The sequence below is a fragment of the Capricornis sumatraensis genome, chromosome 12 (genome assembly GCF_032405125.1).
Source record: "Capricornis sumatraensis isolate serow.1 chromosome 12, serow.2, whole genome shotgun sequence".
NCBI lineage: Eukaryota > Metazoa > Chordata > Mammalia > Artiodactyla > Bovidae > Capricornis > Capricornis sumatraensis.
In genome coordinates, this window is record NC_091080.1 from 79,350,981 (window position 1) to 79,374,543 (window position 23,563).

At 40.3% G+C, this 23,563-nt stretch overlaps 1 protein-coding gene across 1 annotated transcript in view; it reads left to right on the forward strand.

Moving 5' to 3' along the window:
- Positions 1 to 23,563, forward strand: part of LOC138089044 (ATP-binding cassette sub-family C member 4-like) — a 309,781-nt gene that overhangs the window by 164,941 nt on the left and 121,277 nt on the right. Inside the window, exons 10-13 of the mRNA XM_068984368.1 lie at positions 5,019 to 5,108; positions 9,226 to 9,417; positions 15,507 to 15,601; positions 15,827 to 15,913. Of these exons, the coding sequence (XP_068840469.1) occupies positions 5,019 to 5,108; positions 9,226 to 9,417; positions 15,507 to 15,601; positions 15,827 to 15,913 (464 nt within the window). The remainder of the gene's footprint in view (positions 1 to 5,018; positions 5,109 to 9,225; positions 9,418 to 15,506; positions 15,602 to 15,826; positions 15,914 to 23,563) is intronic.

The window sequence follows — 23,563 nt, forward strand, 5'->3', positions numbered from 1 at the left end:
GATATAAGCAGTGTATGTTTTCTACCTTAATGTTATCAAATATCTTATTACATAGTGTGAGTGATTTGGATCTTTGCTGTGGGGTAGGGTAGGGTTCCTCTATCCTAAGCTTCTGGATGGTTCTGGCTACTTTGGTGGCAGCCAGGGGCAGGAGGAGAGAGCAGGTGGGCATAGTGAGTACCAGTGATTCCAAGTTGAAAGGTTGTACTGTGTGGCAAGCTGACAGTGAGAACTGGTGAAATCACAAAGATTTTCCCAGCACTTGGTTTATTTCTGAAATTTAACAACTAAGAAAAACAATAAGGACCACTCTCCAAAAGTTCTCCAGTTTGCGCTCCCAGTGCAGCCCCATTACAGACAACTGAAAGTCTCCTCCTGCTTCCTGCTTTATAGTTCTTTGTGCACATCCTCCTGTATCAGTGTGGATTAATCAGGAGAACCTGCAGCAGGGGAGAGGGGATTCCATGCAGGAAATTAGTTACATAGGAGATGAAAGATCAAAAAAGGGCAAAGCAGTGGTGGATGAGGCAGCTCAGTGATTAGCAAAGGCAGGAAGCTGCTCCCGTCCCAGGACTGGAAGGACTCAGGGAGGAGACACCTCTACCAGAGGTCCACCCTCCAGAGCAGAGACCGGGAGCCTGGCTGCTGTCAGAGTGGGGACCACAGAGCAAATGTCTAGGCTCTGTAGACTCCTCCTGTCTTTCATGCCAGTGACAATGTTGTGCCACCTGCATTGTGTTCACCTACTTCTGACTCAGCACCTTTCATCTCCACCAGCAAGACAGTAGTATGTTCTATGTATATACAACCACCTCCCTACATCTTTTGCACATGGGAACTCATACAAGGTGCCTGACCTACCCTACCTTGATAGAGTAGATTTGCCTCCTGCTTGGTATTTCTTGTCATAATCCAGTTGAAGCATTTACAGAAAGCACCACTAAAATTCCATTATGATGTTAACTTTGTGTGAATGTTGACACATACTTTGTATGTTGTTTTTCAGTCACTAAGTTGTGTCTCTTTGTGACCCCATGGACTGTTGCCCACCAGGCTTCTCTGTCTGTGGGGATTCTTTAGGCAAGAATACTAGAGTGGGTTTCCATGCCCTCCTCCAGGGGATCTTCCCAACCCAGGGATCAAACCCAGGTCTCCTGCACTGCAGGTGGATTCTTTACCTTCCGAGCCACCATATGACCAATTACCAAATTTCTTTTGTATCAAACTATGCAACATTATAAACTAAGATGTTTTGTTCTTCTTCCAAGAATTTCCAAGAGCATGTTCTTAGACTTCTGTACAACTTGCATAATTGTACAGAACACTCTATTGTGTTGTCCTGGACTTGCCTATGGAAAGACTGTGCATCTTGGCAGAGTCATTAATAGTTAGGGGCTGGGTTAAATTTTTATTTGCTATTTGCCAAAGAATGCTCAAACTACCACACAATTGCACTCATCTCACACGCTAGTAAAATAATGCTCAAAATTCTCCAAGCCAGGCTTCAGCAATACGTGAACCATGAATTTCCAGATGTTCAAGCTGGTTTTAGAAAAGGCAGAGGAACCAGAGATCAAATTGCCAACATCTGCTGGATCATCGAAAATGCAAGAGAGTTCCAGAAAAATATCTATTTCCACTTTATTGACTATGCCAAAGCCTTTGACTATGTGAATCACAATAAACTGTTGAAAATTCTGAAAGAGATGGGAATACCAGACCACCTGACCTGCCTCTTGAGAAACCTATATGCAGGTAACGAAGCAACAGTTAGAACTGGACATGGAACAACAAACTACTTCCAAATAGGAAAAGTAGTACATCAAGGCTGTATATTGTCACCCTGCTTATTTAACTTATATGCAGAGTACATCATAAGAAACGCTGGGCTGGAGGAAGCATAGCTGGAATCAAGATTGCCGGGAGAAATATCAATAACCTCAGAGATGCAGATGACAGCACCCTTATGGCAGAAAGTGAAGAGGAACTAAAAAGCCTCTTGATGAAAGTGAAAGAGGAGAGTGAAAAAGTTTGCTTAAAGCTCAACATTCAGAAAAGGAAGATTATGGCATCTGGTCCCATCACTTCATGGCAAATAGATGGGGAAACAGTGGCTGACTTTATTTTTGGGGGCTCCAAAATCACTACAGATGGTGACTGCAGCCATGAAATTAAAAGACATTTACTCCTTGGAAGGAAAGTTATGACCAGCCTAGATAGCATATTCAAAAGCAGAGACATTACTTTGCCAACAAAGGTCCATCTAGTCAAGGCTATGGTTTTTCCAGTTAGTCATGTATGGATGTGAGAGTTGGACTGTGAAGAAAGCTGAGGGCCAAAGAATTGATGCTTTTGAACTGTGGTGTTGGAGAAGACTCTTGAGAATCCCTTGGACTGCAAAGAGATCCAACCAGTCCATCCTAAAGGAGATCAGTCCTGGGTGTTCATTGGAAGGACTAATGCTGAAGCTGAAACTCCAATACTTTGGCCACCTCGTGTGAAGAGTTGACTTACTGGAAAAGACTCTGATGCTGGGAGATGCTGGAAGGGATTGGGGGCAGGAGGAGAAGGGGATGACAGAGTATGAGATGGCTGGATGGCATCACTGACTCAATGGACATGAGTTTGAGTGAACTCCAGGAGTTGGTGATGGACAGGGAGGCCTGGCGTGCTGCGATTCATGGGGTTGCAAAGAGTCGGACATGACTGAGCAACTGAACTGAACTGAACTGATGACCATGTAAATATCATTAACTGCTAGGAAAAGTAGTGTGTAGTGATCACATTTTTTTTTCATGAAAGTTCCTCCTACCCTTCTGAAATTTATCCATTTTTCATTTGATTAGTTTATGTATATAAAGTGAAAGTGAAAGTGAAAGTGAAGTCGCTCAGTCGTGTCCGACTCTTTGCGACCCCATAGACGGTAGCCTACCAGGCTCCTCCATCCATTGGTTTTTCCAGGCAAGAGTACTGGAGTGGATTGCCATTTCCTTCTCCAGAGAATCTTCCCAATCCAGGGATCGAACCCCAGGTCTCCCACATTGTAGGCAGATGCTTTACCATCTGAGCCACCATAAAACCATCAGTAATTCTTCTTTCCTCATTCAGCTGCTTATCAGTACTATTTTCCATGTGGCCAAAGGGCCTGGGTAGTCTTCCTTTTCCTGGAGCCCTCTCTGGTTGAGCAATAAGAACGTCATTGAATAACAGTGAAGAACTTCATTTTCACCAAGAACTTCATTGAACAACATACTCACTGTTTTGTTCCACTACCTTCTGCCATTTTCCAGGGAACTGCATAATTCCATCTTTTCAAAATTTTTTAATTTTTTGAACAAAGAACTGTTCCAGATACCTTTTACAGTTTTCCAGGGAATCGAATTTTTTCCATTAAGAGAATTTTGTAAAGATTGAAATAGATGGAAGTCAAAAAGTACAATGTCTGGTACAATATGGGGGATCAGTCAGAACTCCCCAGCCAATCTGTAACAGTTTTTTGCCTGGTCATCAAAGAAACATGCGGTCTTGCGTTATCCTGATGGGAAATTATGCATTTTCTGTTGACTAATTCTGGATGCTTTTCGTAGAGAGCTGCTTTTGGTTGGTCTAATAGGAGCAATATTTGTTGGAATTAATCATTTGGTTTTCCTGAAGGAGCTCATAATAAAGGATTCCACTGCAATGCCACCATATACACAACATCACCTTCTTTGGATGAGGACTGGATTTTGGTGTGGTTGGTGCTGGTGCATTTCACTTGTCCGCAATCTATTCTGTTCCACAATATTGTACAGTATCCATTTTTCATCACCTGTCACAATTTGTTTTAAAAGTGAAACGTTTCTGTTATGTTTAAGTGGAGAACTGCATGTAGAAATATGGTCAAGAAGGGTTTATCTTTTTGCTTAACTTCTGTGAAACTCAAATATCAAGGTGATTAACATAACCAAGCTAGTGCAAACGATTTCCGTTCAATACTTTGAATGAAATATTTGAATATTTTGAGTATGTCAGCTGTCTCCTGCATGGTATAGTGTTGTTTGTTCTCAATGTCTTGATGTGATCTCTGTCAACTTCAACTGGCATACCTAACAGTAGAGCATCGTCCAGCACGAAATATCCAGCACAAAACTTTGCAAGCCACTTTTGATACATTTGATCAGTCACAGCACATTCTCTATACACTGCACAAATCTTTTCCTGCATTTCAGTTGCGTTTTTACCTCTCTTGAAATAGTAAAGCAAAAGAAAAGAAAAGAAAAAAATAGTAAAACATAATGTGCCAAAAATGTTGCTTTTTAATTTTAATATTAAAATGGCTACACAAAAATTCACCAATTTAAAAAAGTTTTTAAAAATGCATGCTGATATGACAGCTGTCATAATACAGTCTTAAAGACATTGTTTTGAATAAAGTTAAAGACAACTTAGTGCTACTAGAGCCATCTTATAGAAGAAACTGAATAGATATTTTGGCCAACCCATATTGAGAATGACTTCTTTATATAAAGTGCTCCTTTGCTTGCTGAGCATTACTGAGATTCTTTCTTTATCAAGTGAAAATGGAGAGATTAGTGGAGATTAAAATTATTTAAAAGGCCAGGTCTGCCATATACCTAGGTAGCTCCCTTGTGGAGATTAATGAGATATAGTCAATTAAAGCCAAGGGTCACAGTGAAAACTTATAAATGATTAAAAAACTTCACATACTGGATACTCTATAAAGTACATTATTTTAATAAGTTAATATGCATCATGAAGTTTTCACTTCATGTGGGTGCCTTGTCATTTCACCTACTTAAAATCTGTGGGTGTCTAAAGGCAACTAAAGCTGCTTGAAACTTCCAAAGAGATATGATTGGATGAAAAGGCCTCCAGGGCAGGATGTCTTAAAATAGGCAAGAGAAAAATGTGGGTTAATTTGCATATCAATGAATATTTTATTATTTTCTCCATTGTCTGTAGCATTTGGCATACTTTATTGAAATGGGTATGTTTTTATAAACTTTAATTTGCAGGAATTAAGAACCCCAACCCTACAAGGCCTTTCCTTTACTGTCAGGCCTGGTGAACTGTTAGCTGTGGTCGGACCTGTGGGTGCAGGAAAGGTAAGTTGTGGTGCCTTTTGGCAGCTTGATGCAACACTACAGTCCCTATTAAATTCTCAGAGTCGAGCCCAAAGCTGTGTGTATAATTTTTTTTAAAACATGATAGTTTATTGAAATTGTATAATAGTAAAATAATTACAGTGAAACCCATCTCTGCATTGCCTCAGTTTTGGTCCCACGCATCCATCTTGATTCTCAGAAAGTTTTACATGTACACAGTGTATTGATTCCTTATAATTTATAATGTCATATAAGAGATATTTGGTAAGGATTGCAGTGAGTGCCATGAAACTTGCTGAGAAGAGCATGGAGAGGCCTGGCATAGTTTTCTCATGGGCACAGGAGTCCTGAACAGTCATTGGAGCACCCAGGGACCTTCTGAGCCAAGTTATAAGTTCATTCCACAGAGGGATCTATAAAGATTTACCCTCTTGAAAACTTTTTGTTGATCATCACACTTCTGAAATCTCCATGATGATTATAGTCCATAACTTTCATTAAAAATGCTATTATATTGTCATAGGTTTACATTGTTTTAATAAGTCATCCATGCTCATTTTTTTTAAAATTAATTTTTCAATTGGAACATAACTGCTTCACAATGTTGTGTTTCTGCTGTACAACAACATGACTCAGCTGTAAGTATGTATATATACATATATATATCCCCTCCCTTTTGAGCCTCCCTCCCACCCTCCCCCCATCCCACCCTTCCAGGTCATCACAGAGCACTGAGTTGAACTCCCTGTGCTATATAAGCAGCTTCCCGTGCTGAGCTGTGCTTAGTCGCTCAGTTGTGTCCGACTCTTTGCTACCCCATGGACTGTAGTTTGCCAGGCTCCTCTGTCCATGAGGATTCTCCAGCAGGAATACTGGAGCGGGTTGCCATGCTCTCTTCCAGGGGATCGAACCCAGGTCTCCCTCCTAAAACAAGAACAATATGATGTTAGGAAGTGTTCTAATTTCATTATTTTACACATAGCTGCCCAGTTTTCTCAGCACCACTTATTGAAGAGGCTATCTGTTCTCCAATGTATATTCTTGCCTCCTTTGTCAAAGATAAGGTGTCCGTAGGTGCATGGGTTTATCTCTTGGCTTACCATACTGTTCCATTGATCTGTATTTCTTTTTTCTGTGCCCAGCCTCGTATTGTCTTGATTACTATAGCTTTGCAGTGTAGTCTGAAGTCAGAGAGCTTGATTCTTCCAGCTCTGTTTGTTTGTTGTTTTCCTTCTCAAGATTACTTTGGCTATTTGGGGTCTTTTGTGTTTCCAAACAAATTGTAAAAATTTTCGTTCCACTTCTGTGAAAAATGCTATGGGTAATTTGACAAGGATTACATTGAAGCTGTATATTGCTTTGGATAGTATAGTCATTTTCACAATATTGATTCCTATAGTCCAGGAACATGGTGTATCTGTTCATGTCATCTTTGATTTCCTTCATCAGTGTCTTACAGTTTTCTTCATTTTGGTCTTTTGTCTCCTTAGGTAATTTTTTTCCCTAAGCATTTTATTCTTTTTGATACAATGATGAATGGGATTATTTCCTTAATTTCTCCTTCTGACTTTTTGTTGCTAATGACACAACTTTTTTTTCCTTTGAGAAAGATCTTTATTAGTTTTATCAGCAAGAAGACAGAACTTTCCTTCAGCATCCATTGCAAGAATGTCTGCTTCTGGTTTACTTGTTTGTTTGTTTGTTTTGCTGCACCTGTGAGGTATGTGGCATCTTTGTTCCCCAACCAGGGGTAAAAACCATGCACCCCACAGTGGAAACACAGAGTGTTAACCACTGTACCACCAGGGAAGTCCTGCCAGTGGTTTCTTATTGGGGAAGGACTTTTTTTTGACTTTTCATGCTGCTATAAGGAAAACAGTTCTAATTAGATGTATCTAGAACAGCATTTCTCTAGGTGTGTTCTATGGAACTTTTATTTTACAAAAAGGTTTCACAGCTTCCCTGGTGGCTCAGATGGTAAAGCGTCTGCCTACAATGCGAGAGATCTGGGTTCAATCCCTGGGTCAGGAAGATCCTCTGGAGAAGGAAATGGCAACCCACTCCAGTACTCTTGCCTGGAAGATCCCATGGATGGAGGATCCTGGTAGGCTACAGTCTATGGGGTTGCAAAGAGTCAGACATGACTCAGCGACTTCACCTTTGCTTTCACTTTCATGGCCACACAAATCTGGGTAAATGCACATTATGTTTTCCTTCTTGGTGCTTCATGTTATACAGTTGGAAACAGCTTGTTTGGAATTTGGACATCTCATTAAAATAAATTATTTATGTGACAGCTGTTCAGGATGGACAGAGACATGGGGACTTCCTTTTTATTACAGTGGGCCCTCCATGAAGTCTGGAGGTTGCAAATGCTCTTCCAGGAAGCTCTGAGCATTTCCTCATGTGATTTGACTTGGTCCCATCAGTGCACATGTAGTAAAGGTGCAGCCATGTGCTGGAGCAAAAGATTCAGACATGAGGCAGACCCTGATGCCTCTGCCCTCCAGAGGCAACCAAGTTCCTGGGTGAGACCGATACACAGGCAGATTATTTCAGCTTAGTGTGATGTGGACACACACATACCACATCTATGTGTTGTTAAAGATTTGAAGTAAATATGCAGCTGTCAGTTCAGTTCAGTTCAGTTGCTCAGTTGTGTCTGACTCTTTATGACCCCATGGACTGTAGCATGCCAGGCTTCCCTGTCCATCTCCAACTCCCAGAGTCTACTCAAACTCATGTCCATTGAGTCGGTGATGCCATCCAACCATCTCATCCTCTGTTGTTCCCATTCTCCTCCTGCCTTCAATCCTTCACAGCATCAGGGTCTTTTCAAAAGAGTCAATTCTTCGCATCAGGTGGCCAAAGTATTGGAGCTTCAGCTTCAGCATCAGTCTTTCCAATAAATATTCAGGACTGATTTCCTTTAGATGGACTGGTTGGATCTCCTTGCAGTCCAAGACACTCTCAAGTGTTTTCTCCAGCACCACAGTTCAAAAGCATCAGTTCTTCAGTGCCCAGCTTTCTTTATAGTCCAGTTCTCATATCCATACATGACTATTTGAAAAACCACAGCTTTGACTAGATAGACCTTTGTTGGCAAAGTAATGTCTCTGCTTTTTAATAAGCTTTCTAGGTTGGTCATAATTTTGTTCCAAGGAGTAAGTGTCTTTTAATTTCATGGCTTCAGTCACCATCTGCAGTGATTTGGGAGCCCCCCAAAATAGTCTGTCACTGTTTCCACTGTTTCCCCATCTATTTGCCATGAAGTGATGGGAGCAGATGCCATGATCTTAGTTTTCTGAATGTTGAGCTTTAAGCCAACTTTTCCACTCTCCTTTTTCACTTTCATTAAGAGGCTCTTTAGTTCTTCTTCACTTTCTTCCATAAGAGTGATGTCATCTGCATATCTGACGTTATTGATATTTCTCCCGGCAATCTTGATTCCAGCTTGTGCTCCATCCAGTCCAACATTTCTCATGATGCACTATGTATATAAATTAAATATATAGCCTTGACATACTCCTTTCCCTATTTGGAACCAGAGCTGTACTTGGTCTGAAACAACAAAATGTGTAAATTTAGATGTGAGATGTGTACACAAGAGAGTGATGATTTCCTTTAGGATGGACTTTTGCTCTTTGGACACAACTCACTTCAGAGTTCTTTTAATAATAATCTTTGGATATATTCTTCACATGTAGCTTTTTAATAATAAGTGTTTGTCAAGTAAAGGATACCTGGATGCAGAAACAGCTACCCCAAACATTGGATACATGAAATACACATCCTGCTGCACTGCTGTGCTAGTTAAGAATGTTTAACATTCTTAGCTAGTCTTTTCTGAGTATAATTTATCACTTGGGGGAAATTCTGAGCAGTTTAGGTTGTTATAGTATTATATTAATGTTTCTTATCAACCATTAGTAGTACGTGGACCAATGGGGTTCTTTTCTCTTTTTTTTTTTCACAACTGCCAGGGATCTACTTCATCCTGTCCTAAATGAAAGGGTTCTATAGTGTATCAAGTGCAATGGTGGGGTCTGCTGTACTACAGATCTTATTCTATTCTGAGTGCGGCCTGTTCACGTGTGTGTGTTGCCATTTGTTGCAGTCGTCACTGTTAAGCGCTGTGCTGGGGGAGCTGCCTCCAAGCCAGGGACAGGTCAGCGTACATGGGAGGATCGTGTATGTATCTCAGCAGCCCTGGGTGTTCTCAGGAACTGTGAGGAGTAACATTTTATTTGGGAAGAAATATGAAGAAGAACGGTATGAAAAAGTAATAAAGGCTTGTGCTTTGGAAGAGGTGAGTACTGACTTTTGAGTTGCATATACTTAAATTTCAAATATGAAGTAATCACAGTGGCAAGATCAATTCAGACTGATGACATCAACTTCAAGGCCCAGGAGTCAGAGGCTCAGGAATTGAGTCTGTTTCTCTGTTTGCTAGGTGAATGATTCTTCATCTGTAAAATAGAAATAATAATACTATTAACCTCATAATGTTGTTTTGAGGATGAAATGCAGGAGTGATTTTAAAGCATCTGATTGCTAGGGACATAACAGGCACTTTATAAGTGTTAGAATAATTTTGAAAAAAAAATAGCTCTTAGTTTTAAGCTCAGTCAGTTTTTGGTAAAACACATCCATAAAATATGACATGTAAGAAAGAAGGTATTTGAATATTTAACTTCCATTATTTAAGTTTATATTTATGTAGGTACTCTATACATAGTACATTATGTAAAGGCATTCCTCAGAGCAGTGATGTGACCTCACTTTGTCTCAGTTTCCTCATCTGTGAAATGGGGCCGGTACTTCCTGTGCAGCTTGTTGTGAGGATTAGAGATAAACAGCATTGGGGTCCACCACAGATCTTACCCTCCAGGAGCTGAGAGACACCGTGTGCATGTGTATAAGACAGTCCTCCATGAGAGATGAGAGATGTAAACAGAACATTAGGAAACCAGCAGGAAGAGATGAGTCCAGGATGGGTTCATGGGAGAGTGTTTTGGCTGAGCCTGGAAAGATGGGCAGGATATTGACAGGATGTAAGAGGAAGGGTGATTCCACATGGAAGAAAAACTGTAAGAAAGGCAAGACGTCCACCGTTTGACCCTGGAACCCAGTGTTCCTCTGTCAGGGCCTCATTAACGGTTTCAACAGTCTATTGTGTGGTGTTTCTACACTAAGTCTCCACCATCAGTAAAGGGCTCTTCATGTTCTGGATGGATGGCATCAAGAATCAGCATCACCATTTCCTAGTTTGAGTGTCTGCAGTTCAGTGAGAATTAGTTAAATTTAACTTAGAGGAAAATAACGTGAATAAGAACACCTTCTTGTCAGTGGGAGGAACAGTAATATATGCTCAACTCAGGCTTTTCACTTTAATCTAATCCGAAAATGGTGGCTGGGAATTAACCTGACTTGGATTTTACTTCAAATCCTTTGAAATGGTTTTCCCATCTGTGGTTTGTCCATGAATAATTGTTAGAGTAATTGTCATGCTGGCAAAGTAATGCTCAAAATTCTCCAAGCCAGGCTTCAATTGTATGTGAACTGTGAACTTCCAGATGTTCAAACTTGATTTAGAAATGGTAGAAGAACCAAAGATCAAATGGCCAACATCCACTGGATCATCAAAGAGGCAAGAGTTCCAGAAAAACACCCACTTCTGCTTTATTGACTATGCCAAAGCCTTTGTGTGGAACACAACAAACTGTGGAAAATTCTTCAAGAGATGGGAATACCAGACCACCCTACCTGCCTCCTGAGAAATCTATATGTAGGTCAAGAAACAACAGTTAGAACTGGACATGGAACAACAGACTGGTTCCAAATAGGAAATGGAGTATATCAAGGTTGCATATTGTCACCCTGCTTATTTAACTTATATGCAGAGTATATCATGAGAAGTGCTGGGCTGGAGGAAGCACAAGCTGGAATCAAGATTGCCAGGAGAAATATCAATAACTTCAGGTATGCAGATGACACCACCCTTATGGCAGAAATTCCAGAGGAACCAAAGAGCCTCTTGACAAAGGTAAAAGAGGAGAGTGAAAGAGTTGGCTTAAAACTCAACATTCAAAAAAAGAAGATCATGGCATCTGGTCCCATCACTTCATGGCAGATAGATGGGGAAACAGTGACTTTATTGTTTTGTGCTCCAAAATCACTACAGATAGTGATTGCAGCCATGAAATTAAAAGACACTTGCTCCTTGGAAGAAAAGCTATGACCAACCTAGATAGCATATTAAAAAGCAGAGACATTACTTTACTAACAAAGGTCCGTCTAGTCAAGGCTATGGTTTTTCCTGTAGTCATGTATGGATGTGAGAGTTGGGCCATAAAGAAAGCTGAGTGTTGAAGAATTGATGCTTTTGAACTGTGGTGTTGGAGAAGACTCTTGAGAGTCCCTTGGACTGCAAGGAGATCCAACCAGTCCATCCTAAAGGAGATCAGTCCTGGGTGTTCATTGGAAGGACTGGTGTTGTAGCTGAAACTGCAATACTTAGGCCACCTGATGCAAAGAGCTGACTCATTTGAAAAGACCCTGATGTTGGGAAAGATTGAAGGCAGGAGGAGAAGGGGATGACAGAGGATGAAACGCTTGGATGGCATCATTGGCTCAATAGACATGAGTTTGAGCAAGCTCCGGGAGTTGGTGAGAACTGAACTGAATTGTCAGAATCAAGAAGGCACTCAAAGTCCTCTCACCAGACCTGGAGAGAGTGCTTGCATCTTATGCTCTGACTGTGCTAAATTAAGGAGTGGATTCAGGTGCCTTTTCTAGAGCATGGTTGAGATTACTGTGCTACAATGTGGTGCTGTTTTGAGAAAGAAATGAAAACAACATAAAATCAAAGCATAAAAGCTAAGTGGAACAGTTTGTGAAGACTGTCAACAGTGAAACAGAGGCCAGGTAAACAGTGTGTATATGTGTGTGTCGGATGGGGGTGGTGGTGGCTGGGAACCTATCTTAAAATGGCCTGTTGTTTTTCATTAAAGCCAAAATCATGAGATGATAATTTCTGAGCTCCACAAAGAAAGAAGGCGAAATAATGAATTTCCACAGCAGAGCTATTGCTGCCTTTCATTGGATGCACTCCAGTTTAAGCTTTGAATGAGCAGGGAACCTGTGTGCTTGTATGTCTTTGTGGCTGTCAGAGAGGGTTATGATGGAGACAATCACTTTCTTTTTCTTGTGGTCACATGCTTTACATATTGTGATCCAGACTATGAGCAGAGTCCCATTGTTGGCTTGATGTGAAAATAGGGCTCAGTCACCAATAGGAAGTTACAATAAATTCATGTCTTTTTTTTTTAAATTTATGGAGGGTGTTCATATGTGTGTTTTGATTCTCACAGCATCATTGAGTTTGACTCTTGTTTCGGCAGCACATTCTGTAGAAGAGGAAAGTGAGACTTAGGGAGATCAGAACTTATCCTGGAGACCCTACTGTGCCACTTGCTTTCTCCCCAACGGAGAAGGCAATGGCACCCCACTCCAGTACTCTTGCCTGGAAAATCCCATGGATGGAGGAGCCTGGTAGGCTCTAGTCCATGGGATCGTGAAGAGTCAGACATGACTAGTGACTTCACTTTCACGTTTCACTTTCGTGCATTGGAGGAGGAAATAGCAACCCACTCCAGTGTTCTTGCCTGGATAATCCCAGGGGGTCTCACAGAGTCGGACACCACTGAAGCGACTTGGCAGAGACAAAAGAGGGCTTTATCTGCAGAAAGGTACTGCTGGGCATCATAGATTGAGGCCTGATGGGTTTAGTAGATAACAAACTCCCCCAAACACTGTTTGTCTGTGCCAGAATCTGTCCAGTGGTAATTACAGGCAATCTAAGATTTGTAATATAATGCTGTGTAACATAAACTTTGGTTGTTATCTTGTCATTTGGGGATGTTCTTATTATCTCTCCCTCACACTCCCACCAGATACTCTGATTTGTTTATTTAGTTCTTAAATAATGTTAAATTATAACTTTCGATAGATTCCCAGATTCTTAAGTTGAAACTTCATATCCTTCTTAGCTTTGAATTTTTCCTGCTTCCATGAACAATAATCTAATTAGTCCAGCAGTTTTTCTTGGTGTCCCTTGAGCACACTGTTTCTTTCCCTTTGATTTTTCATGCCCAGACTGTTCCGTCTTTTTTTCTTCTTATGCTTTATTTTATAGCAGTGTTAGGTTTATAGAAAAATTGAGCAGGCACTGCAGAGTTCCCATACACTCCATCTTCTGATTACCCCTCCCCCAGGTTTTGCTATTATCGTCTGTATTAGTGTGGTATATTTGTTATAATAGATGAACCCAGAACAATACATTATTATTAACTAAAATCCACACTTTACATTAAAGCTCATTTTTTGTTGTACATTTCTATGGGTTTTGACAAATACATAATGTCATACATTCACTAGTACATTATCATACAGAGGTTTTACTGCCCTAAAAATCTGTGCTCTGCATCTTCATCTTTCCTCCTCACTCAACCATTAGTGGTCACTGATCTTTTTCATGAATTTATAGTTTGCCTTTTTCATAGTGTTTTAGAAAATGAAGCATTTTCAGACTGGCTTCTTTAATTTAGTCAAATGCATTTAAGATTTCTCCATATGGCCTGATAACATTTATTTTTATTGCTAAATAATATCCCATGGTATGGTTGCACCTCAGTTTGTTTCTAAATGGAGCTAGTGAAGGCCATCTTTCTTGCTTCTAGTTCTTAGAAATTATGAAAGAAATTGATATGAGTATTGAGGTACAGGTTCCTATGTGGACATAAATTTTCAATTCATATGGGCAAAATCTAGGAGAATGATTATTAGATCATGTAGTAAGCCCCATGTTAAACTTTGTAAAAAAAAGTGCCAAGATATCTTCCACAATGGCAGTGGCATTTCACATCCCATTAGTAATGAATTATAGTTCCTGTTGCTCCACACCCTCTTCAACATTTGGTGTTTTCAGTGTTTTGAATTTTAGCCAGTCTAATAGGTCTATAGTAGTATCTTGTTTTGATTTGTAATTTCCTAATGACATTTCTGTCGAATATCTTTTCATATGTTTATTTTTTCTGCTTCCATTTCTTGTACTGATCTTGATAGTCTACCACTTGCCTTAAGTATCACTGTGGAAGACACAGGTCAGGTATTATCTCTTCAGAGAGAGTGGGAAGCTGAGGGTGAGATCAGTAAAATGTATTGTTTAAGACACATTTACTCCTTGATAAAGTAAGACCTGTGCCTTCACCTCCTGGCCCACCAGCTCTCACACCTGTGCCTCTAGCACAGACCTTCACACCTGCATGTCCAGCTGCACTGTGACACCACTGGGAGGTCATCTCAGCTTGTCCACAAGAGAAATCTCCTAAACCTGCCTCCACCATCATCCCCAACTCAGTAAATGGAGACCCTGTCCTTCCCCTTCCTCACCCCAGCCACCATGGTCCTCTTCTCTTACAGCCCACATCTGTCCTGTCAGCAGGTCTTCCAGACTCCACCTTCCAAGTGTGTCTGGAGTGTGATCCCCTCTCTCCATTCCTGCTGCTCCCACTCTGGTCCTAGCCACTGTCATCTCTCACCTAGATTATTCCAGTAGCCTCCTTGCTTGTATCTGCCCTCACCTTTCTCCCAGTATTGTCTGTTTTCCACAAAGGGCAAGATTGATTTCTTAAAAATCTCAGACCATGTCAATACTCCCCTTACTCATTTATTGGAGTGACCCCAGGCTCCTCCTTCTCTGTCTGCACCCTCACTCCCCTCATTCTTACTCTGCTCTGCTCTCCTGGCCTCCTTACTTGTCCTGAACCCCTTGGGCATCTCCCTGTGGCCCCTGCACTTGCCCCTCCCTCTGTGTGGAGCAGCCTCTTGAGGTCTGCCTGAGCCCTCCCGCCCAGATCTACTCACACCCTCTCTGAGCAGAGCCCTCACATGCCAATGTGGACTCACCTCCCCCCTTTACTCTCCATCTGCCCGAGATGGCTTCCTTTTCCTTCCCGTCCTTAGTACTTGAGCTCAGGTTAATTTTCCATATCGTCCGTCTCCCACCATGGAAAGAAATTCTGAGCCTTTGTTTCCTCATGGCTGAATTCTTGTGCCCAGAATGATGCCTGCTGTATAGTTGATGCTCAATAAATACCTGTTATAATGGTTAAATGCATAAATGCTGTGAAAAAGAAAATAGAATGAAAGCACATTAAACCCTGCAAATTTTTTTTTTAATGTTCAAAGTTACAATTTAGTTGCTATAAAAATAAGCACACTGCTGCTGATCAAACACTTGTATGAAGTACTAACGCTGAAGGGCTAAGATCGGAGGATGACACATTTTAAGTCTTTGTTTTTTTTTTTTTTTTTCCCTTTTCTCTCTTTATGTAGGATTTACAGTTTCTGGAGAATGGAGATCTAACTGTCGTAGGAGACCGAGGAACTACACTGAGTGGGGGGCAGAAAGTCCGGGTCAGCCTTGCCAGGTAAATGGCATTTCAATTGTCATCCTGCCCCTCCTTCTCCATGGCTCCTAGTGGTTGTGAGCACACAGACCCTGCTCACCGGATGGGCCTGTGTAAAGCAGGGTCTTGGCTCTTTCCCTAGGCTCTTGGAATGAACATAAGGAGTTTTCAAACACTGTCACGATTCAGAGATGAGATTCAGGGAGTGTGAAGTGTCCTCTCCTGATGTCTCTCTACATTTTCTAGAGCCCTGTATCAGGATGCAGACATCTACCTCCTGGACGATCCACTCAGCGCAGTGGATGCAGAAGTCAGTAGGCACTTGTTCGAACAGTGAGTTTGTTCCTGTTTTCTATCATCTCTGCTTTCTAGGAACTCTGTAGAGATCAGGGAAGAGAGCTCAGGAAAGCCTTTGTACTTTGGGAGACTCAGCTCGCTCTGCCTCGTGTCTCTCTCTCCCCTCTCTTCCCCTCATAGAAGATCCATCACAGAGAAATTTTGCATCATACTGAGGTCAGGACAGGGAAATACAGCAGGTGCTTCCAGTGTGTGGAGGATAGTGGGGTCTGTGCTTTAGGGAGTGAGGGATAGATGGCAGATTTCCCCCTGCTACTTGTAGTTGCTGAATCCAGACCCCAGGGATAAGAAGGACAATGAATAGGGTGGTTTGGTGGTCTCGTGGTTAAGAATCTGCCTTGCAATGCTGTGGACATGTGTTTTATCCCTGTTGTGGAACTAAGATCTCTTATGCCATGGAGTAACTAAGCCCATGGGTCACAACTGTTGAGCCTGCATGCTCCAGAACCTGCACACCACAGGTTGAGAGTCTGCATTGCAACAAAAGTTGCTGCATGAAATGACTAAGAGCTGACACAGCTAAATAAATAAATAAATATTTAAAAAGAAGAAAGATGATGCATGCTTTTTTTTTTTTCTTTTTCTTTTTGTGTACGTGTCAGGGGGAAATGTTCTACATAATCTTGAGTCTAGAATGACCTTGTGAAATTACAGGAGGCTCACCCTGCCTCTGGCATCACATGTTCTATGCACACAGCCCTGTGGTTTAGACACAGCCTTTTCTTAAAGTTATCCAGGGCACAAGACCTCAGACTTCCCCAGTCATCCAGGCTGGTCCCAAACTCACCTCCAGTGCTTGGCTCATGCTGTCCCCTCTGCCTGACATCTTTTTTCTCCTCTCCTCAACTTCCAGTTCTCTTTTTTTCCCTCTGTGTAATACCTTAGAGGTTTTTTTTTTTTAACTTATTTTTTGAAAAATTTTAATTGGAAGCTAATTACTTTACAATATTTTATTGGTTTTGCCATACATTGACATGAATCCACCACGGGTGTACGTGTGTTCCCCATCCTGAACCCCCCCCCCCCACCTCCTTCCCTCCTATCTCATCCCTCACTAGGATGACCCAGAGGGATGCATGTTTTTTAAATTGGAGAATGGGACTGGGTGACCTGCTACTTGGCTGCCAGTTCTTTTCCTCCATCATTTGTTTAAGGCACGTTAGAAGCCAAGTTTTTAGTACTGCATATGACTTCTGTGGAAAGGCCTTGGTTTATTTTGCTTGTGATTCCATTGGTTTGAAATTCTTACTAAAGTCTAGAATTTCAAAGTGATTTATTCCTCACTAGCATATGGCCTCAAACATTAACAGTGCTTCATCGATGCTTAGTAGAATGAATACTTAGACCCATATGTAGGGTTAACTTGAATTTGAAACTAGGTATCTAGAATCTGACTCTTACTTTGTGTCTGGAATTTGTTGTGGGTAGTTCTTGTTTGACCACTGAATCCCTGAGTTTGAAAGATTGATGCTTTTCTGTGTATAATATGTCCTAATACACGCTGACCAAGACCTCTGGTGGAGTCTAGGATGGGTCTTTTTGAAAGTCTCACAAACTTGCTTTTTCTGAAGCAGCATCCACATCTACTCCATCTTGCTGTTGTTCACCTTGGTGAAGCCAACGAGTCCTTCCAGCTGCACTTATTAAAGCCCTGCTGTGTGCCCTGAGATCAATGCCCTTAGAGATGTCACTGCACAAAACCTCTTAGTTTACAAAGCAAGATGATCAGCCAGGAGAGGGGAAGGACCCACACTGGACAGAATTAAGGGAGACTAGGATGCTCAATTCTCATTCCTGCCTGTAAGGAACCTGTCTCTACGTGGAGCTTGTTAAGACAGATAGCTGGGAAAAGTTCAGCAGCTCAGTTCAGTTCAGTCACTGAGTCGTGTTCGACTCTTTGTGACCCCATGGACTGCAGCATGCCAGGCCTCCCTGTCTATCACCAAATCCCAGAGTTTACTCAAACTCATGTCCATTGAGTCAGTGATGCCATCCAACCATCTCATCCTCTGTCGTCCCCTTCTCCTCTTGCCTTCAATCTTTCCCAACATCAGGGTCTTTTCAAGTGAGTCAGTTCTTTGTGTCAGGTGGCCAAAGTATTGGAGTTTCAGCTTCAACATCAGTCCTTCCAATGAATATTCAGGACTGATTTCCTTTATGATGGATTGGTTGGATATCCTTGCAATCCAAGGGACTCTCAAGAGTCTTCTCCAATACTACAGTTCAAAAGCATAAATTCTTTGGCACTCAGCTTTCTTTATAGTCCAACTCTCACATCCATACATGACTACTGGAAAAACCATAGCTTTGACTACATGGACTTTTTTAAAAAAATTCTTTTATTAAAAAATTTTTTAAAAAAATTTTTACTTTATTTTACTTTACAATACTGTATTGATTTTGCCATACATCAACATGAATCTGCCACGGGTGTACATGAGTCCCCAGTCCTGAACCCCCCTCCCACCTCCCTCTCTATACCATATCTCTGGGTCACTGGAGCCGATTATACATGGACATTTGTTGGAAAAGTAACATCTTTGCTTTTAAAGAAGCTGTCTAGGTTGGTCATAACTTTTCTTTCAAGGAGTGAGCGTCTTTTAATTTCATGGCTGCAGTCACCATCTGCAGTGATTTGGGAGCTCCCCAAAATGAAGTTTGTCACTCTTTCCACTGTTTTCCCATCTATTTCCCATGAAGTAATGGGACCAGATGCCATGATCTTTTTTTTCTGAATGTTGAATTTTAAGCCAAATTTTTCACTCTCCTCTTTCATTTTCATCAAGAGGTTCTTTAGTTCTTCTTTGCTTTCTGCCATAAGGGTGGTGTCATCTGCATATCTGAAGTTATTGATATTTCTTCTGGCAATCTTGATTCCAGCTTGTCCTTTATCCAGCTCCGCATTTCTCATAATGCCCTCTGCATATAAGTTAAATAAGCAGGGTGTCAATATATAGCCTTGACATACTCCTTTCCTGATTTGGAAGCAGTCTGTTGTTCCATGTCCAGTTCTAATTGTTGTTTCTTGACATTTAGAGTGTTTTAATACAGGAGAGTAAGTGCTGAGTGAGAGCAAAAGTGGCAGCTGGAGGCTTTCACTGAAGTTGGAAAGTTCCCTGTGCCCGGGGCTGGGCGGAAAGTGCCCTGGGGGCCTGCAGGCTGGGCAGCTGTGTGGAGGCTGAGAAGAGGACCCAGTTCTTCTTCTTCTTCTTTTTTTTTAAAATCAATTAATTAATTTTACTTTACAATATTGTATTGGTTTTACCATACATTGACTTGAATCCACCATGGGTGTACACTTGTTCCCCATCCTGAATCCCCCTCCCAATCCCTCCCCATCCCATCCCTCTGGGTCACCCTAGTGCACCAGCCCTGAGCACCCTGTATTATAAATCAAACCTGGACAAGCTATTTGTTTCACATAGGATAATTTACATGTTTCAATGCCATTCTCCCATATCATCCTGCCCTTGCCCTCTCCTACAGAGTCCAAAAGACTGTTCAGTACATCTGTGTCTCTTTTGCTGTCTCGCATACAGGGTTATTGTTACCATCTTTCTAAATTCCATATATATGCGTTAGTATACTGTATTGGTGTTTTTCATTCTGACTTACTTCACTCTGTATAATAGACTCCAGTTTCATCCACCTCATTAGAATTGATTCAAATGTATTCTTTTTAATGGCGAGTAATAGTCCATTGTGTATATGTACCACAGCTTTCTTATCCATTCATCTGCTGATGGGCATCTAGGTTGCTCCCATGTCCTGGCTATTATAAACAGTCCTGCAATGAACATAGGGGTACATGTGTCTCTTTCAATTCTGGTTTCCTCAGTGCGTATGCCCAGCAGTGGGATTGCTGGGTCATAAGGCAGTTCTATTTCCAGTTTTTTAAGGAATCTCCACATTGTTCTCCATAGTGGCTGTACTAGTTTGTGTTCCCACCAACAATATAAGAGGGTTCCCTTTTCCCCACACCCTCTCCAGCATTTATTCCTTGTAGACTTGGATAGCCCCATTCTGACTGGAGTGAAATGGTACCTCACTATGGTTTTGATTTGCATTTCTCTGATAATGAGTGATGATGAGCATCTTTTCATGTGTTTGTTAGCCATCTGTATGTCTTCTTTGGAGAAATGTCTGTTTAGTTCTTTGGCCTATTTTTTGATTGGGTCTTTTATTATTCTGGAATTGAGCTGCAGGTGTTGCTTGTATATTTTGAGCTTAGTTGTTTGTCAGTTGCTTCATTTGCTATTATTTTCTCCTATTCTGAAGGCTGTCTTTTCACCTTGCTTATAGTTTCCTTTGTTGTGCAGAAGCTTTTAATTTTAATTAGGTCCCATTTGTTTATTTTTGCTTTTGTTTCCAACATTCTGGGTGGTGGGTCATAGAGGATCCTGCTGTGGTTTATGTTGGAGAGTGTTTTGCCTATGTTTTCCTCTAGGAGTTTAATAGTTTCTGGTCTTACAGTTAGATCTTTAATCGATTTTGAGTTTATTATTGTGTATGGTGTTAGAAAGTGTTCCAGTTTCATTCATTTACAAGTGGTTGACCAGTTTTCTCAGCACCATTTGTTAAAGAGATTATCTTTTCTCCATTGTATGTTCTTGCCTCCTTTGTTGAAGATAAGGTGTCGAAGATAAGGTGTCCAAGGTGTGTGGATTTATCTCTGGGCTTTCTATTTTGTTCCATTGATCTGTTTCTGTCTTTGTGCCAGTACCATACTGTCTTGATGACTGTGGCTTTGTAGTAGAGCCTAAAGTCAGGCAGGTTGATTCCTCCAGTTCCATTCTTCTTTCTCAAGATTGCTTTGGCTATTCGAAGTTTTTTGTATTTCCATGCAAATTGTGAAATTATTTGTTCTAATTCTTTGAAAAATACCATTGGTAGCTTGATAGAGACTGCATTGAATCTACAGATTGCTTTGGATAGTATACTCATTTTCACTATATTGATTCATCCAGTCCTATTAACACGGTATATTTCTCCATCTATTTGTGTCCTCTTTGATTTCTTTCACCAGTGTTTTATAGTTGTCTATATATAGTTCTTTTGTTTCTTTAGGTAGATATATTCCTAAATATTTTATTCTTTTCATTGCAATGGTGAATGGAATTGTTTCCTTAATTTCTCTTTCTGTTTTCTCATTGTTAGTGTATAGGAATGCAAGGGATTTCTGTGTATTGGTTTTATATTCTGCAATTTTACTATAATCATTGATTAGCTCTAGTAATTTTCTGGTGGAGTCTTTAGGGTTTTCTATGTAGAGGATCATGTCATCTGCAAACAGTGAGAGTTTTACTTCTTCTTTTCCAATTTGGATTCCTTTTATTTCTTTTTCTGCTCTGATTGCTGTGGCCAAAACTTCTAAAACTATATTGAATAGTAGTGGTAAGAGTCGGTACCCTTGTCTTGTTCCTGACTTTAGGGGAAATCTTTCAATTATTCACCACTGAGGATAATGTTTGCTGAGAGTTTGTTATCTATAGCTTTTATAATGTTGGGGTATGTTCTTTCTATTCCTTCTTTCTGGAGGTTTTTTTTAAAATCATAAATGGATGTTGAATTTTGTCAAAGGCTTTCTCTGCATCTATTGAGATAATCATTTGGTTTTTATTTTTCAGTTTGTTAATGTGGTATATTACATTAATAGAGTTGCAGATATTGAAGAATCCTTGCATCCTTGGGATAAAGTCTACTTGGTCATGATGTATGATCTTTTTAATATGTTGTTGGATTCTGTTTGCTAGAATTTTGTTAAGGATTTTTGCATTTATATTAATCAGTGGTATTGGCCTGTAGTTTTCTTTTTCTGTGGCGTCTTTGTCAGGTTTTGGTATTAGGGTGATGGTGGCCTCATCGAATGAGTTTGGAAGTTTACGTTCCTTTGCAATTATCTGGAAAAAATTTTGTAGAATAGGTGTTATTCTCTGAATTTTTGGTAGAATTCAGCTGAGAAGCCATGTGGTCCTGGGCTTTTGTTGGAATATTTCTGATTATGGTTTCAGTGATGGGTCTATTAAGATTTTCTATTTCTTCCTGGTTCAATTTTGGAAAGTTGTACTTTTCTAAGAATTTGTCCATTTCTTCCAAGTTGTCCATTTTATTTGCATATAGTTGCTGATAGTAGTCTCTTATGATCCTTTGTATTTCTGTGTTGGCTGTTGTGATCACTCCATTTTCATTTCTGATTTTATTGATTTGCTTTTTCTCCCTTTGCTTCTTGATGAGTCTGCCTAATGGTTTGTGAATTTTATTTATCTTCTCAAAGAACCAGCTTTTGGTTTTGTTGATTTTTGTTTCTCTCTCTTTTAAAATTTTTTTTATTTATCTCTGCCCTAATTTTTAAGATTTTTTTCCTTCTACTAACCCTGGGGTTCGTAATTTCTTCCTTTTGAAGTTACTTTAGGTGTAGAGTTAGGTTATTTATTTGACTTTTTTCTTGTTTCTTGAGATAAGCCTATATTGCTATGACCCTTCCCTTTAGCACTGCTTTTACAGTGTCCCACAGGTTTTGGGTTGTTGTGTTTTCATTTTCATTCATTTCTATGCATATTTTGATTTCTTTTTTTATTTCTTCTGTGATTTATTGGTTATTCAGCAGCGTGTTGTTCAGCCTCCATATGTTGGAAATTTTAATAGATTTTTTTTCCCTGTAATTGAGATCTAATCTTACTGCATTGTGGTCAGAAAAGATGCTTGGAATGATTTCAATTTTTTTGAATTTGCCAAGGCTAGATTTATGGCCCAGGATATGATCTATCCTGGAGCAGGTTCTGTGTGCACTTGAGAAAAAGGTGAAATTCATTGTGTTGGAGTGAAATGTCCTATAGATATCAATTAGGTCTAACTGGTCTATTGTATCATTTAAAGTTTGTGTTTCCTTGTTAATTTTCTGTTTAGTTGATCTATCCATAGGTGTGGGTGGGGTATTAAAGTCTCCCAGTATTATTGTGTTATTGTTAATTTCCCCTTTCATATTTGTTAGCGTTCGTCTTAAATATTGTGGTGCTTCTATGTAGGGTGCATACATATTTATGATTGTTATATCTTCATCTTGGATTGATCCTTTGATCATTCTGTAGTGTCCTTCTTTGTGTCTTTTCACAGCCTTTGTTTTAAAGTCTATTTTATCGGATATGAGTATTGCTACTCCTGCTTTCTTTTGGTCTCTATTTGCATGGAATATCTTTTTCCGGCCCTTCACTTTCAGTCTGTATGTGTCCCTTGTTTCGAGGTGGGTCTCTTGTAGACAACATATATAGGGGTCTTGTTTTTGTATCCATTCAGCCAGTCTTTGTCTTTTGGTTGGGACATTCAACCCATTTACATTTAAGGTAAATATTAATAAGTATGATCCCATTGCCTACTTTATTGTTTTGGGTTCGAGTTATACACCTTTTCTGGGTTTCCTATCTAGAGAATATCCTTTAGCATTTCTTGGAGAGCTTGTTTGGTGGTGCTGAATTCCCTTGTCTGAATTCTTGCTTGTCTGTAAAGCTTTTGATTTCTCCATCATATTTGAATGAGATCCTTGCTGGGTATAGTAATCTGGGCCACAGGTTATTTTCTTTCATCACTTTAAGTATGTCCTGCCATTCCCTTCTGGCTTGAAGAGTTTCT